Here is a 15,987-nt window from a genome sequence, read left to right on the forward strand (position 1 = left end):
GTATAATATTAACTTTTTACTTCTCTGAGCGCACACAGTTCCGCTATTCATTATCATTTTTTCGCTATGAATTCTTTTACGTGCGAATTCTCCGAGTAATTTGAATTAAAATTCCTTTTTTTAACGAAAAGAGAGAGATATCCCGGTGCCATGGTTTTTAATTTGGAAACTAAGAAATGAGAAAAATTGCAGAAATACTAGTAGATAACGAATTTTCGTTATTTAATTTTACTCGGATGAACTTTTTTGAGGTTTACCTATGAAAATATTCAATGCCCGAGAATTTAACGAGATAGTTCAATCAAATATTTACTAAAGAAAAATGGATTTGAAGTAGGTCAAAGAATAGAGCGGATAACTCGAGGACCCTTCGTAAAATAAAATACAAAATTTTGTTTATCTGGCAGCAGCCAATATTCCTTTTAATCGAAAAGGCTATATTGTGGTCCAAACTATTATAATTAAAAAAAACGCGCTTGTCAACAATTTGTAAGATATTGACAGTTAAATCAAGTTTAAACACACAATCGATGGTCACATTTAATAATCTCTAATTAACTCCAACGTTAAACCTCTGTCTTTTATTAGAACCAGCAAAAATACGATTAAATAAAACCTGATTTTAACAGATTAACGTTTACCATTTGAAGTATTTCGTCTAATGTTATTTCAGATAATCCTGCTGAAATAAGTATTACGAGCATAATTAATGTGAACAGGCAAGTTTTAGCTCCTGCGAAAAAAAAATACAGATTGTCGAATTGATTTGAAGCAACTCGAGCGGTTCGATAAACGCAATCGACACCCGGGATATCGTAAACGTTTCTCTCTTCGCGTTCATTAGGTTCGCTCGCAAACAGAGTCTTTATACAGTGAAGGGATACGCGTGTATCGAGCTTGGATGCGGCTTACTTAAACGGATTAACCGGATTAGCGTTGCTTGTACTCTCGCGTGACGGTGAACGTTATTGGATGCATTTACCGCGCGCGTTATTGTGCGGATTCCCTTGCATTAAGACCGGATAGCGCATGTCACACGGATAAAGAGTACGGACCTCGCCCGCGCGAGATTCCCGTTAAGGAAGCATTAAGCGATTCCCATCGGAAACGCGACCGCCCGGCTTCCGCAATTAAGCGCAATTATGCGCCCGATCCAATTATCAGTCCGCATTATTCTCCGCGCTACACAGTGTTGGAATACTCCAAAGCATTTATCCGATAACCCATCTTCGCGCGGAAAATTTATCGCTTCTCCGACACTCCATAATGTGTCATTTCATTATACTTATGTTATTGCGGGTTTTCTTATATTCGTCACAAAAATTAATCATATAAGTGAAATCGCGGAAGGAATATTTTATATATAAATTTTATTTATTAATTAAGCACACACGATGAAGAAAAAAAATGGTACAATACCAATATATATATATTTCTCTCGAAAGCGGGAAGAAGGAAGTCGCGAGCTTCGCGTTTCGAGAGGATTAAATCGCGATCGCGCGATTCGGAGTATCGGAATTGCGATATCCGTCTCTTCGGCAAATCCGATACGCTGGAAAGTATCAGGCACTCCGGAACGGCGATATCCTAGTCCGGTTACTTGTGCGCGGTCGCGTGGCGGAGCACGTGAATGTGGGTTAGAATGCGGCAGGGTAACCGAGCCACGACGAGCATAAGCAGGCAGACGAGCGAGCGAGTGAGCGAGCAGCTGACGCGGTGGAATCAATATTCTCACGTGTTCGCGTATATAGCGTATACATACGCATGGATCGATCCGCGTTCTCGCAAAACGATACGTATGTATCCGCGACCCGGGGAAAGGTGGCGGAGAAATCATTAGCAGAGTGATGCCGATAGCCGAGCGAAGTAATTTCGGGCAAACGTGTTTCACGTTTCACTGATACAATGGTTAATTAATGGCTGGTCGCTCATTGATAAGCGGACGATGGGTATTAAAAGCGGTAGACGGTATTCTATAACTGCGATTGTATAGGAATTAATACGGAAAATCATTTATCAAATGATGATTTCTGCGTACACTCTTTTTTCGGTCGTCGAGAGGAATATTGTGAAATTGGGAAGGAATTTTTTTTTTTTTTTTTTATCGTGCGTTTTAATTCGAAGATAAAATATTTCTTTTTCTATTTTATTTATGATTAATTTTTGCGATGAAGAAACCGCAACAAATATAATATATTAAGGTAACATATATATATATATGTATTTAATTATTTTCGTCGATCTCTATCTTTGTATAAATTTAAAATCAACTTTGGATGAAAAATTAAGCAGAAATCACTAATCTACGTTTTATGAATCTACTCAACATAATACATAAAAAATAAAGACCTGATATTTCTCGCAGCTCAATTTGCAAATAAAAGGTAATTCAATGATTTCAAATTATTTTTTTATTAGCAAATTAAGCTACGAGAGTAAAACTTATCAGATCTTTATTTTTTTTAGTAAATTTCTTGTACTGAAATTCTTCTATGTATATTTAATTTATTTCTAAAAGAGTATGTGCATGTATATATTCAGCAGATTCATAAAATGTAGATTAGTGCTGAAAACAAGTATATCTCTATTCTATTTTTGCAGTCTTTAGATTTCTCGGTATATATATCATTAATTCGCATTTATTTTGCGATTACAGAGGGAACAGATGTATAGTACTTTGTTACTTTGAACATATGTTTAGACGAATCAATCTCGATCGAGATTTGCACGAGTAATTTTATTTACTCTCGCTATCGAATAGTGCAGAGGTTGAATTTGCTTTACGAAAAATGATTTATCAATTTTCTAATGACGGAAAACATACACTTTCGTTTACACATTTATCGTATTTGATTCATTATCACTGACCACGTGTATATATAATGATGAGATAAGAAATACACCGCAAATTTTTCAGAGAGCGTATAAGCAGATAAAAATAAAATTATCGCGTGTCCTTGGTGACCGCTATCGGTTTCCTGAAATTAAAAAGCTCGCCCGGATGCGAGCGAAACTGAACTGATCTAAAGGCAACGAAACAATCAATATGCACCGCAATGCATTTTGCATATATAGCGAAATTGCGAAATGCAATATCACGGCATAAAATGAATCTTAAAATTTCTATCAGCATAAAGGAGTCTAATTTTCGACAATCATTAAACTGAAACTTTTTTCTTTGGGGATTTTTGTATAAATATAGGATATTATACACGGAAAGAATTTTCTCTTACACAGTTGAAAAATTTGTGTTAAATTAAGCAAATATTACACGGTCTACAAAAATTTTTATTAATTTAACATAATGCAGATATGTTAAATAGTAACATGAATACTGTGTTAATATTTTAACATAAAATAAATGCAAATTTAGTGAGCTTAAAATAAATCTTATGTAAAATTAACATAGTTTTAATGTAAAAATTAATTGAAAAATGTTAATTTTACCTTTTATTGTATCCTCGCTTGTATTATAAAATAAAATCAACATTTTTTCTGTAAATTTTAACAGATCAAATCTTGTCTAATAATACGGAGCATATTTATTGTGTAAAATAAAAAAATTGATGCACATTGTGTGATTTTTTTTTAGTTCTTTTAATAACTTAACATTTGAGTCCAATTAGCACACAACAGCAATATATTCAATTAATACATGAATGTGTTAAATATATAGTAAAATCAATTAAACATATTTTATACATCTTACGGTAGACACTAATATTTTTTATCGCGAGAAATATTAATCGGAGAAACTCTTATAATCTCTAAAAACTCACCTTTAAAAAAAGGTAAAAAAAGGCGACCAGTTAAGGGCACGCCATTAACAAAAATTATCCATTGCAAACCCATGTACAATAGAATTGTATGAAAAATTATCGATTATAAACCCATGTACAATCGTAACAAAAGTAATGAAATAAAAAAAAAATTGCGCCAAGTGAAAGTAGAAACTTGTACCAGTGGAAAATTAAAGTTGCAGACATATATAGAGTCGTATAATGAATCAATAAAAATTTAAATTTGCAAATGTAGAATTGTACCATAAAAAAACTTATCTTATAAAAAAAAAGATAAACAAGATGCCAAGTCCATGCGCCATGTGAAAAAGTGTTAAACAAAAAAGTATTTTTAAGTAAAAAAATCTATCAATTGACAAAAATTTATGTTCTAAAATTAATATCTCTACAAAAAGTAATGTCCAATTATTGCGCGAATAAATAAACATTTTTATAAAAAATTAAAATTTAAAAACTTATGCAAATTTAAAATTAATATAAAATAAAAAGAAATAAAAAAATTTTAGTTAAAAAACTGGGCGCGCTGCTAAATAATATTCTAATGATATTAAAATTAAATTGTTACTTTTAAACTCATTGCAGCGCGCCCAGTTTTTTTAACTAAAATTTTTTTATTTCTTTTTATTTTATATTAATTTTAAATTTGCATAAGTTTTTAAATTTTAATTTTTTATAAAAATGTTTATTTATTCGCGCAATAATTGGACATTACTTTTTGTAGAGATATTAATTTTAGAACATAAATTTTTGTCAATTGATAGATTTTTTTACTTAAAAATACTTTTTTGTTTAACACTTTTTCACATGGCGCATGGACTTGGCATCTTGTTTATCTTTTTTTTTATAAGATAAGTTTTTTTATGGTACAATTCTACATTTGCAAATTTAAATTTTTATTGATTCATTATACGACTCTATATATGTCTGCAACTTTAATTTTCCACTGGTACAAGTTTCTACTTTCACTTGGCGCAATTTTTTTTTTATTTCATTACTTTTGTTACGATTGTACATGGGTTTATAATCGATAATTTTTCATACAATTCTATTGTACATGGGTTTGCAATGGATAATTTTTGTTAATGGCGTGCCCTTAACTGGTCGCCTTTTTTTACCTTTTTTTAAAGGTGAGTTTTTAGAGATTATATCATTCATTTTTGTATATGATAAGCATCTTTAAATAAATAAGCAAATTCAATTTTTCTGGCATTTTCTTATTTTAGGTACATATATATCCAATAATTAATATACAAGATTAAATATTATTCATCACACAATTTGTATCAAAATAATATATTTTTAAAAATTTATTTTAAATTTATTTAATCATTTTTATCATTGTGATTGTAGTGGCAAGGATTTTATTGCTCAGTGTCATTACAAGCATCTGGCCTGTATATACCAAAATATATTGTGTAATACATTGGCTAAGTATGACAATATGGATTTTGATAGATTCCCATGGAATATTGGAATTTTGTCGGACTTGCAGTCATCCACCACATATGCAGCCTACAATTAAAGAACGCATTTATTCCATATTATTTGCTTCCATTATTGGCATAGTGCACATTTTTATATATCTCAATGCTGTAGATAGCAAAACATTTTGAAAACATCTATCTTTCTATGTTATCTGCTTTTTTGAAAATATTGCAGCAAATTTATTATGGCAATATGCTTGTCCTCCTGCAGTTAAAGAGGCTTAGTACTTTAATATAATCTTTATTATTTGTATAATTTCCTTTATCTTGGGAATTACAGCAATGCTTTTGTACTATATTGTCTTGCATCCCTCAAAAAGACAACATACTTCAAACGCACCAGTTCAAGCAATGTAACTTTGATATTTATTTACTTTAAAAAATGAGAGATAAACTATACAATATGCAATTAACCTTATCTTATGACTTTTATAAATCTTATGATAAAATCTAACTCTCTCTTAATCTTTATTATGAAAAGAATCTCGGTATTATATGAAATAATTTCATTGTATAGTTTAACTTTCAAAAATTTTGCAAAATAAAATAACTCATACATTGTATTTCTACCATATATATAAAAAAAAGATAGGTAAATATAAATAAATAAATATATATTTATATTTATATATATATATATATAAAATGTTGGATTTTTATTATATATATATAATTTTAAAAAATCTTTTTTATATGCTATTGAATTTTAATACATACAATTTTGATTATATGTATTTTAATTGATTATATTTATAAGTATTTTTATATTATCTTAAAAAGACTGCATAGAATTATTTGTGCGACACTCTTATATGTATGTATAATTAATAAGGACCAACTACACATTTTTTTTTCCACTGAATAAAAACAATCTCAATATTAAAATTAAATTATAAAAAAGATACTGTGATATTTTATTGATGAGAAATGTACATTTATAATTGTATTAAATACAAAAATAAACATGCCATGAATTACTATATATACATATTTTCATAATTATCAAACTTAAAAATATAATATTGTTACCAAAGAAGAAAGCACTATTTAAAAACTCTAAAAGTTCATAATTTGTTAAATTAGTAATTAAATACTGCATTTTGTATAATTTTTAAGCTTTATTCTTTTATTTTTCTTTATTTAATTGAATAGATATTAACATCCAATGTAGCATACAGATTAAATTAACAACCAAAAAAATAAATCTTAACTTTGAAATATATTTTTGTTTCTTTTAAATATCAATCAACTGGATTTTGTACTACTATTAATATGAATTCTTTATCTGGTGCCATCATAATTTTATGTTTTTTGCTACGTATGCGCAAGAAAGTTAAATCATTTGTTGGATTCAAGTCACGTACGACAGAACGAGCTTTATCTGACAATTGACTTATCAAACCTGCGTATTGAACTGTTGTCGTATTATCTAATGTTGACTTTATAGGAATACCTAAAACAAATATAATTTTATAAATTTTTGTTTTCAACTACAAGTAAATCATGTCAATGATCTCATGTAATACCTTCTGCATTCACCACTATTGTTCCAACTACCCTTTTATGAGACTGAATTTGTTTCATAGTTTCTTCAACCTCTTATAAATTATTTCATCGAAATTTATTAATAAAATTTTTATTTTAAATATTCCAATAACGGAAGCAAATCATATGGAATAAATGCGTTCTTTAATTGTAGGCTGCATATGTGGTGGATGACTGTAAGTCCGACAAAATTCCAATATTCCATGGGAATCTATCAAAATCTATATTGTCATACTTAGCCAATGTATTACACAATATATTATGGTATATACAGGCCAGATGCTTGCAATGACACTGAGCAATAAGATCCTTGCCACTACAATCACAATGATAAAAATGATTAAATAAATTTAAAATAAATTTTAAAAAATATATTATTTTGATACAAAGTGTGTGATGAATAATATTTAATTTTGTATATTAATTATTGGATATATATGTACCTGCAATAAGAAAATGCCAGAAAAATTGTAAAATAGTTCCTATAGCACTGATATTAGATTTATCTTGTTAAGCTAATCGAATGCTGCGATGATAACTAGCCATTGCCCAACCCATGCTCACAAGTGAGCTGATAATGCTACCTGCTTGATGTACAACTGAAAAAAATATAGAAGCTAATTAAGAAAATTATTAAAAATATATGCATACTCATACATAGGCATTTATATAATTGAAATATTATTGAAATAATAGCAAAATATCTGATTTTGTATCACAGACTGTAAACTTGCACATAAATTATTATGACAATAAATTTGCAAATAATAACATTAAAATTGAATGTAAAAATTGAAATTGAAAATATCTAACCCCGCACGCTGTCAATATAGCGGAGGGCAACTATTATTAAAAATATATGCATACTCATACATAGGCATTTATATAATTGAAATATTATTGAAATATTATGACCATAAATTTGCAAATAATAACATTAAAATTGAATGTAAAAATTGAAATTGAAAATACCTAACCCCGCACGTTGATTGATTGAAAATATCTAACCCCGCACGCTGTCAATATAGCGGAGGGCAACTATCGCCGTCTGTTGTAAAACGTGCGAGATGGACATTTCCAATACATGCATCTATTTATGTGTTGTGTACGTGTGATATATGTGTGCGCATGTGTTGTATACGTGTGAATACGTGTAGCACGATACTACTATGTTTGCGTGGTCGATGATGACAATGATGACGGGGACGTTTCTTAAAAGAAATTTTTCATATTTCGACTTTGCATTTTTATATCTCTGCTTACAAATCACGTAGAGCAGAAATAAAGACACTTTTATTATATAATTCAAACTCAATCTATCGATTAAGTCTAGTATAAACTCGATTGCTTCAGCCGTTATTGAGAATTCGAAATATTATAAAGACTCAAATGTCCGACTCGCGTTAAGATACACGGTGTCTCGGCTACGTCCTTAACTGGTCGCGAGACACTACCGTGTCTCTTGATAAAATTCAGGGTAAATTCTAAGAGAAAATTCTCTCTGCGTAAAGTCCATTTTGCAACGTGTGCAATATCTCAAAACAGATTAACGTTCGTTACACGAAATACATTCCCTTATCTATCGCGGATGCTGCAGCCCCGGCTGATATTTCGCGGATCGAAACGCTGGCCGATTGATAAATTCCCTCGCCTGTCATCGTGAATTTTTCGAAAGCGCGCAACGATCTCGGAACCCTTCACGTTTGACCCCCTTAATATCTGGGGACTCGTTAACGGGGCATTCACGCTCTCGCACTCGGTGAGATAAATCGTGCATATGCCGGATCCTTACTTTCAAATCTCGAGATCCTGGCCGAACGCAGAGAAAAAACACCAAGGGGTTTCATCCGTAGCGAAGCTACACGCGTTATCGGGATATATGCTCGCGTCATCGCGCGATACCTCGGATACAGAGGTATCTTCCATCCCGCGTCCTGTCATTGGACCGCGAGCAGAGGCTCGAAGGTGGGAGAGCGAAGGTGCGAAGCGATTGGCGGCGCTCTTTGGCGCCAACGGAAACGAGCGCGAGAGGATCGCTCGCGTGAGACCAGGTCGCGCATCGGCGCTCAGATGCCCGAGGACCGTGCATCCCGTCGCGTCTTCTCTCTCTCTCTCGAGTGGGTCCCGTCCCTTTAATAATCGTCGCTCAAGTTAAAATTAAACGCTCGCGACGTCGGCTTGTCCGAGGACGACACGTGCTCGGAAGATTTCCAGAGAACGGGTGTCCTACTACGTGCGGCGAAGGTATATCGCGGACCAAGAGAGGGAAGAGTGCGCGATCAGGTGACGCGATTCCGTCGACTGTTTTCGGCTCTTTTCGCCACCCCTCGGATAGTCGTCGTCTCTCCCTTCGCGCCGAAGAAATCGGAGTAGTCGGCGCTTGGCATCCGCGCGGTTCGTTTCGTTTTTACGTGTGTATGCGTGCGTGCGTGTGTCTGTGCACATGTGTCTGCGCGCTTGATCTCTCCCGTTTCGGAGCAAACGCGTCTGACGTTACGCTAGATATACACCCAGTCGCGTAAAGAATGCACTTGTGAATATTTCTTTGTCGGGCGGCGAATAGTGATGCAACTTTCGATATCGAACGGGAGGAGGAAGCGCGCAGAAGGTTAGGAACGAGAGAGAGAAAGAGAGAGAGCACAGCATCCTCGGGGCGGTTCGAGCCAAGAAGTCGCGAGTTATTTCAACGCGAGTGTGTATCTGTGTGCGTGTGCTATCTGACACTGACTTGCGCCGAGAGAGTCGCGCTAAAATTGGATATCTTGGTGCTCGTGCAGCTGACCGCGCCGAACCGGACGACGATGCACCTCGTCGTGAGATCACTTCGCGGACGATAACGAAAGGTACGCAGATTCGCATGGTTTTCTCCTCGTAGAGGCGAAACAACAAATACCAGGCTCGCCCGATTTGTTAATTAAAGGTGACCGACGATTTGAAAGGTCGACTCGCGGAACGAGAAACGAGCCGAGTGTGTGGATTCTCACGTATTTATTATATTTCGATCTTTATACGGATATCAATATTGATTATCTTATTGGAATACTCTAGATAGTGTGTACTATGTGTGTGCGTGAAAAATAACATGATGAAGTAAACAGTTTTTTTTTATCTCTAGTTGAGAATGAGACTTTCACCGCGATAATGACTTGGATTCTTTTCAATTAATTTATTATTGCTTTGCTTGTAATGATTAATTGTACAAATGATTTTGGAAGGTGTGGATAATAATAAGTATTTTCAACTTTCATTTCTAATTAATTGTTTTTATAATAATATTTGTCTCGATTTTTCAAATGACTATTTCTAATTCAGTTATATCGTGACACATAGGTAATTTAATATAGAAATATTTGATGCTTGTCATGCTATTTATCACGTTCATAATTATCACAAAATTAATTCATTATATGAATAACCTATTATCTCACGTATTTATTACGAAATATAATAATTACTATTACTAATCATTATGCTATAAAACAAAATTATTTTAAATTATTCCCATTAGAGCTCTTAATTGGCTTGATTTCTCATTAGAATTTCCAAATTGGAGACTCTTAACATGAATTATATAATTATTGCACAACATGATATTATTGATATATTATCATTGACAAAGAACGATTTATTTGAAACTCATTTCTGCTAACGATTTAACACTCGTACAAGAAAAGCTAATGCACCTGGCATATCTACATTATAAGACTCGATCTCGAGTGATATAAGATATTCTGCTTATGGCACGATGGAAAAGGAGTCGATGCTTATATTATACATCAAAGTGTCAAATGAACAAAGATAAATATGTCTATATTCTTCTTCGCCATTATGTAACTAAATATTTATTGATCTATATACAATGTGATGTTAAGTATATGCTGAAGTTACATCAGACCTATAGATAATTCTTCATGAATTATTCCTATATGAGTTATTATATTCGCATGAACAAATGTGACGATAAATTGTTCAAGTACGTATTTATCTCGTAAAACTATATATAAAAAGATAATATAAAAATTTATTATATTTTTTCTTATATTTATTCAAGTGAAGGAAATGAGAAGTTTTTCAAAATTTTGCACAAGAAGAGAAACTTTTTCACGTATGTATGAGATATCTGAAATGTATTTTTCATCCAGAGAGATGATAGACTTTAAACCGGGGTTTCCGGTGTAAAGAAATCGCTTCTAAATCACGATTCAATTTCGCGAAAACATGAATTTCCACGATTCATTTGCCAAATACTTTGTTTATCTCGGCTGCACGCCAAGATCTCGCGCGCTTTCGCGATTTGCAAAATGCGTATGTATCCGCGATCTTCATACGGTCCGATTTCTCTTTTAAGCGACATCGGTTTCCCTTCATCGCGATACACGCTTTCCCATAAAATAGAGAGCGATTTCTGAACAAACGTCGCATATTCTTTGTAACTATAATAATGAAAAACGCGAAAGATCTCACATCTTCAGGATTTCGCAAGCAATCGAAAGAGATGTTAACTTTTTCGAATAAAGTTTTTAATTTTAAAGAGAGCACCTCCTTTTATATATTATTTAGATTTTAGCTTAAAAAATTATGTGCTCAGAAAGCAAGAAATTATTTGTTGAAAATATTGTATATAGTACAATTAATATTATACATGTATTGCTCGAGACATTTATTTTGTTACTTGAAAAATTAAAAAAAAAATACGTTTGTTTCTGTTTCTTTATACACAACATATAATTTCGTCAAAATATTTCTATAGACAAATCGCTCTGCAAATCTGATTCATGCAATTGGCATTTAAGATATTGATCGTTCTGAGCTTTATTAGTTTATTTATACATCAGTTGAATCGCGATATCGATCGTTGCGAAACGCAGGTCACGCACTCGATGACTGCGAAGCAAGCTTTATCCTCGTTCAGGACCGGCGTTCTTTGCTCTGTGTCATTCAGCGAGAATTGTCGGTTCGTGGTTTTGAGTCTGCCAAGGATAGAGGTTCCCAATTTGTTTGATCGCACATCCTTTTTTGACACATTAACTTTCATATCGCGCTAAATTTTTTAAAATTGTATGTTGAATTTCGTCAGACACATTCATTACAATTAAGAAAGAATTTTATTGATCGTAAATTTAAAAAAAAATTTCAGTATACTTTCTATATATCATATTGGAAAATATGTAAAATTTTTTAAGTGCGAAAAAAGAAAATATCTGAAATAAGATTTGTTCAGTTTACTTTGATTTTTAACTCTTACATCTGTGCGACGCGCAGTTTGGGAACCAATGTGTTGTTAGGTGAAAGATCACAATGCGAAGTCGCTGGTTGAACGAGCGAACGAGCGAATGGTTGAGTGACTCAGAGTTCGAGTATCCGTGGCACAGAAACTCGTGACGGCCATTGTGATCACCTTTCTTTCATCGAGCTTCACAATCTATTCGTGGAATTCCTAATATCGACCGTGACGTATGAGAGTTCACCGTTATGACATTAGAAATGAGACAATATCTCGATGCAGTCTTATGCGCGATGCATAATATTTCAGTCATGATCAGGGATATTATGTGCGATCAGTGTATTAATTTAGGATAGTATTAGCTACTGATTGCCACTCGTAATTTTTTCCAAATTGATATTGAAATATATAGAATTTAATATGTTATTATTATTGCATTTATATGCTTATTTTTTAAGTCGAGTGTTAATTTTTTTTAAAGAAGAAACAAGAAAAATCTTTAAAAGTAAAATTAATTCGAAATTCTTTAAATTGATACAATCAAATTTAATATGTTATTATTATTGCATTTTTATGCTTATTTTTTAAGTCGAGTGTTAATTTTTTTTAAAGAAGAAAAATCTTTAAAAGAGTAAAATTAATTCGAAATTCTTTAAATTGATACAATCTACCATACATCTTCGAATTTTTTAAAATATCTTGTAGAGATTTTGCTTCTTATTCTTTACACAAAGTATTCTCTAAAGTATTTTCCATCTCAACATAAATAATGACCGTGATTTTATAGAAAAGAGAACGATGCGAAAAACGACAGAGGATTTTCTCGAACTTTATTCTTCGCGTTCGAGTTCCGGTGTGTTTTTCTCTGTACACACATGCAGATTACGTTTGACCCAAATGCAGAATTGTGTCTGTCTTGCTGTCGGAAGTGCTGTGCTACGATATCGCTATCAGGGAGATGTCGTGACGATACAAAAGACAGGGATATCGATAACGCTACTGTCAGACTATTCACTCGGTATAACGTGGTGTAAGTGTCACTTCCATTTTCACTGGCTTTTTCGGTGTGTGTATATGTGCACAAATGTCTGAAACAATGATAACCTCGTCAGCAAAGACTCGATTGCTATATTCTGTGAAAGAGACATAAAAGAATATAAATGACATGTGACAAGAATATAACATGAAAAGAGATTGAGTCCCCTAATATATAATTCAAAGTCTATTTTTCGATAAAGTGAAAAGTTATCATATAAGTCGGTATTTATATTTAACAGATCTTAGACAAATTATGTATTTTATTTCTTTCTACACGATATGATATGAAAATAACAAATGCATTTATTAATAAATAAAATATTTGAAACGTCGTTAGCAAGTACACATTTGAAATATATAAATCGTAAAAGAATTGTAGAAATTCTTTTAGAAAAGAGAATTGGTATTTATATCTGCTTATATCGGTATATCATACTTTAAGAGAAAAATTTTGACATTTAAGAAGTTCGCGCAAATATCTATCTAAATTCTTATTTCACAAAAATTCTACCGTGTATTATGACTTTTTTTCGCAACAATGCTTTTAAAAATAATAGAATTTTTATATAGGCTAACATCGTTTGATGTAGCTTTATAGAAATAATTTTAATAGAAATACCGCGGATTTTAAGGCGCATAGCCCGAAAGCTGTACACATTGACTGGTGCGAAAACCATAGATAGAGATAGGACTTTGTCCCCTGACGCTCGTAAATTTCTCGACAAAGTGCAACGATCATTTTGCGTCGAACTTATCTATCGGAGAATTTTGTGATTATACGGAAGAAAAGAGAATATGATCGGATAAAATAATTTTTATAGAAATATTGTTTTATTTGGATTATATATTTGAGAATATATAGGACGTTCTTTTTTTAGTTATTCATATTATAGATCCGTTAACGGTATACAATTATTTGTTGGGATTACAATAATAATGTATAATAATAATACTAATAATAATAATTTTATTGTTATTATATTATTTATACAATTTATTAATATAATATTTAATATGATATATTAACAACGATTGCATATCGCTATATCGATTGAATCATATTTACAATTTACATATCAATGAAGAAATGATGAAAGAGTTAGAGATGGAATACAATATTAAGTTGAGAATAATCTTCAACACAAAGAGAGGAAAAATGTAGTAAGAAAGGAAATATATATCAAGAAAGGAAATATATAAAATATTCCTATGTTATATCACGACATTCACGTTACATAACATCATTAAATTGAATTTTCATCTTTAAAATTTTTATTTTCTTTTCGATTTTCTTTCATTAAACTTGGTTATATCAAGAGGCAATAGTAAGATTCTCTGACATTGTAGACTTGGCACCTTGAAAACAGGTAAAGCACATAAACAGGTTCTTCGTTGATTTACACGCAATGGCGTGAAAATGCGAATAGTTGGTCGTTAGTCAGGCATCTCTGATTGTGAGTTCGATGCTACTATTCTCCGAAACGATTGTGTCTAAAAATACATTGACTTTACGTTATATGAGCCCCGAGAAAAAAATTTTCGACCAAATAACAGATGGTTGATATATTTACTAATAGATCCACTTGCGTGTCTATTAATTCCTAAATAAATATCGTATATTTTTATTCTTCTACTTTTATACCTTTCTTTTTTATGAGATTTATTTTAGGTAACAATGATATACATTTTTAATTGTACATTATAATTATATATTAATAATTTATTTATCAGTTTTTATTGCTTATTTATAATATCTATAATATCTATAAATAATTTTTATTTATTTTTTTTTAATTTTATATTTTACGCGTACAAATTGTAAAAAATGTCAAATGTCATATATCACATATTTGCAACTAATTTCATTATAGATATCCGTAAAGTGTCACATATCTCATTATACATACACAACATACATACGTTATGCAAATCGAAATTAAACTCTGTCATGTCGAGTGTAAGTAAATGTTACATATTTTACGTGTTACCTTAATATGTGTATTCTTGACACCTTAGTTAAGTTGAATGTACGAGCTAGGGGATATTACAAAAGCCAAACAAATAGCTGCCTGTTATTTTGACGTTGACACGGGATATAATGTGAAAACCGTTAGGTCAATTGAACGTTACATAACGAATCATCGATCATGATTGCACGAGCAAATCGTCTTTCCTTTAAAAGTTTCGAAAAAGAATAAATATGTATGACCTATTTTTAGAACCTTGCTCTTGTTTGGACATTATTTTTAGTGGAGTTTCTTTTAATTGCGCATTATTGTTACTACATAATTTATATGTATATTAAATATATAAGCTTATTATTAAATTTTTTCACAAAATTATTTAATTTAATTTATTATTTTTTATTATTATAAATTTAAAATTATTCGCGTTACATTATACTTAGATTTATTAGAATCTACATATCAGTAAAAATAACAATAACATTTAACAAATTAAATAATTTAATTTAAAAATACAAATTACAAAAATTTAATTAAGTATGCAATCCAAGTTGAGGTGCATAAGTCCATACGGTAAACATTTTCATTAAAATTGATATATATCATTTATATTTTACACATTTGCTGATCGTTCGCTTTTTATGGCACGCAAAATATTTTTGCTTTCTAGAAAAACACGTTTCATTTTCTAAAAGTAATTCTAGACGTCATTTTCTTTTGCGAGAAATTCTGACCATTTTTTTGCCATTTTGCCAATATTCGAGTACGAGAATAATCGCGACAAAAATATGCAAAGGTTAAACGAAGCGGTGAAATAAATATTTGATGTACGATATTTAAACCGCGTGTATATGTATACTGTATACTGTTTTGCAAAACGTTCAGAGAAAATTCTGGTCCATAATTAACGTTCTGCCAACGGACGGACTTTG

General features: G+C 31.6%; 2 protein-coding genes across 9 annotated transcripts in view; one reads left to right on the forward strand and one right to left on the reverse strand.

Annotated features, from left to right (window-relative positions):
* The window catches only part of trc (Serine/threonine-protein kinase tricornered), a 152,494-nt gene that overhangs the window by 88,763 nt on the left and 47,744 nt on the right, over window positions 1-15,987 (forward strand). The window contains exon 1 of one of the 7 annotated variants that reach the window (XM_085482585.1): window positions 8,929-9,672. The exons of the other annotated variants lie outside the window; for them this stretch is intronic. The gene's annotated coding sequence lies outside the window, so the exon portion shown is untranslated. Of the gene's footprint in view, window positions 1-8,928; window positions 9,673-15,987 lie in introns of those variants that run through there. 7 annotated transcript variants of the gene reach the window in all.
* LOC146723278 (dynein light chain roadblock-type 2-like) lies at window positions 6,186-8,291 on the reverse strand. Of its 2 annotated transcripts, none has more exons than XM_085482529.1 (4): window positions 7,807-8,291; window positions 7,273-7,428; window positions 6,811-7,145; window positions 6,186-6,737 (listed from the first exon to the last, which is right to left on the reverse strand). In XM_085482529.1, the coding sequence occupies exons 3-4, from the start codon at window positions 6,866-6,868 to the stop codon at window positions 6,526-6,528; spliced, it is 270 nt and encodes an 89-aa protein (XP_085338655.1). In that variant the 5' UTR covers window positions 6,869-7,145; window positions 7,273-7,428; window positions 7,807-8,291; the 3' UTR covers window positions 6,186-6,525. The 2 variants fall into 2 exon arrangements, with proteins under 2 accessions (XP_085338655.1, XP_085338656.1); XM_085482530.1 differs by lacking the exon at window positions 7,807-8,291 and adding an exon at window positions 7,643-7,794.

Source organism: Nylanderia fulva, unplaced genomic scaffold (genome assembly GCF_048542155.1).
Source record: "Nylanderia fulva isolate GAGA-0341 unplaced genomic scaffold, ASM4854215v1 Scaffold21, whole genome shotgun sequence".
In the NCBI taxonomy this organism is placed as follows: domain Eukaryota; kingdom Metazoa; phylum Arthropoda; class Insecta; order Hymenoptera; family Formicidae; genus Nylanderia; species Nylanderia fulva.

What these genes read in the sequence shown, in the direction of transcription:
- LOC146723278 (XM_085482529.1), bottom strand. Translation starts at nt 6,868, where the DNA reads ATGAAACAAATTCAGTCTCATAAAAGGGTAGTTGGAACAATAGTGGTG. An exon ending in AATAGTGGTGAATGCAGAAG is followed by an intron (nt 6,738 to 6,810) that starts GTATTACATGAG and finishes TATTTGTTTTAG; the next exon opens with GTATTCCTATAAAGTCAACA.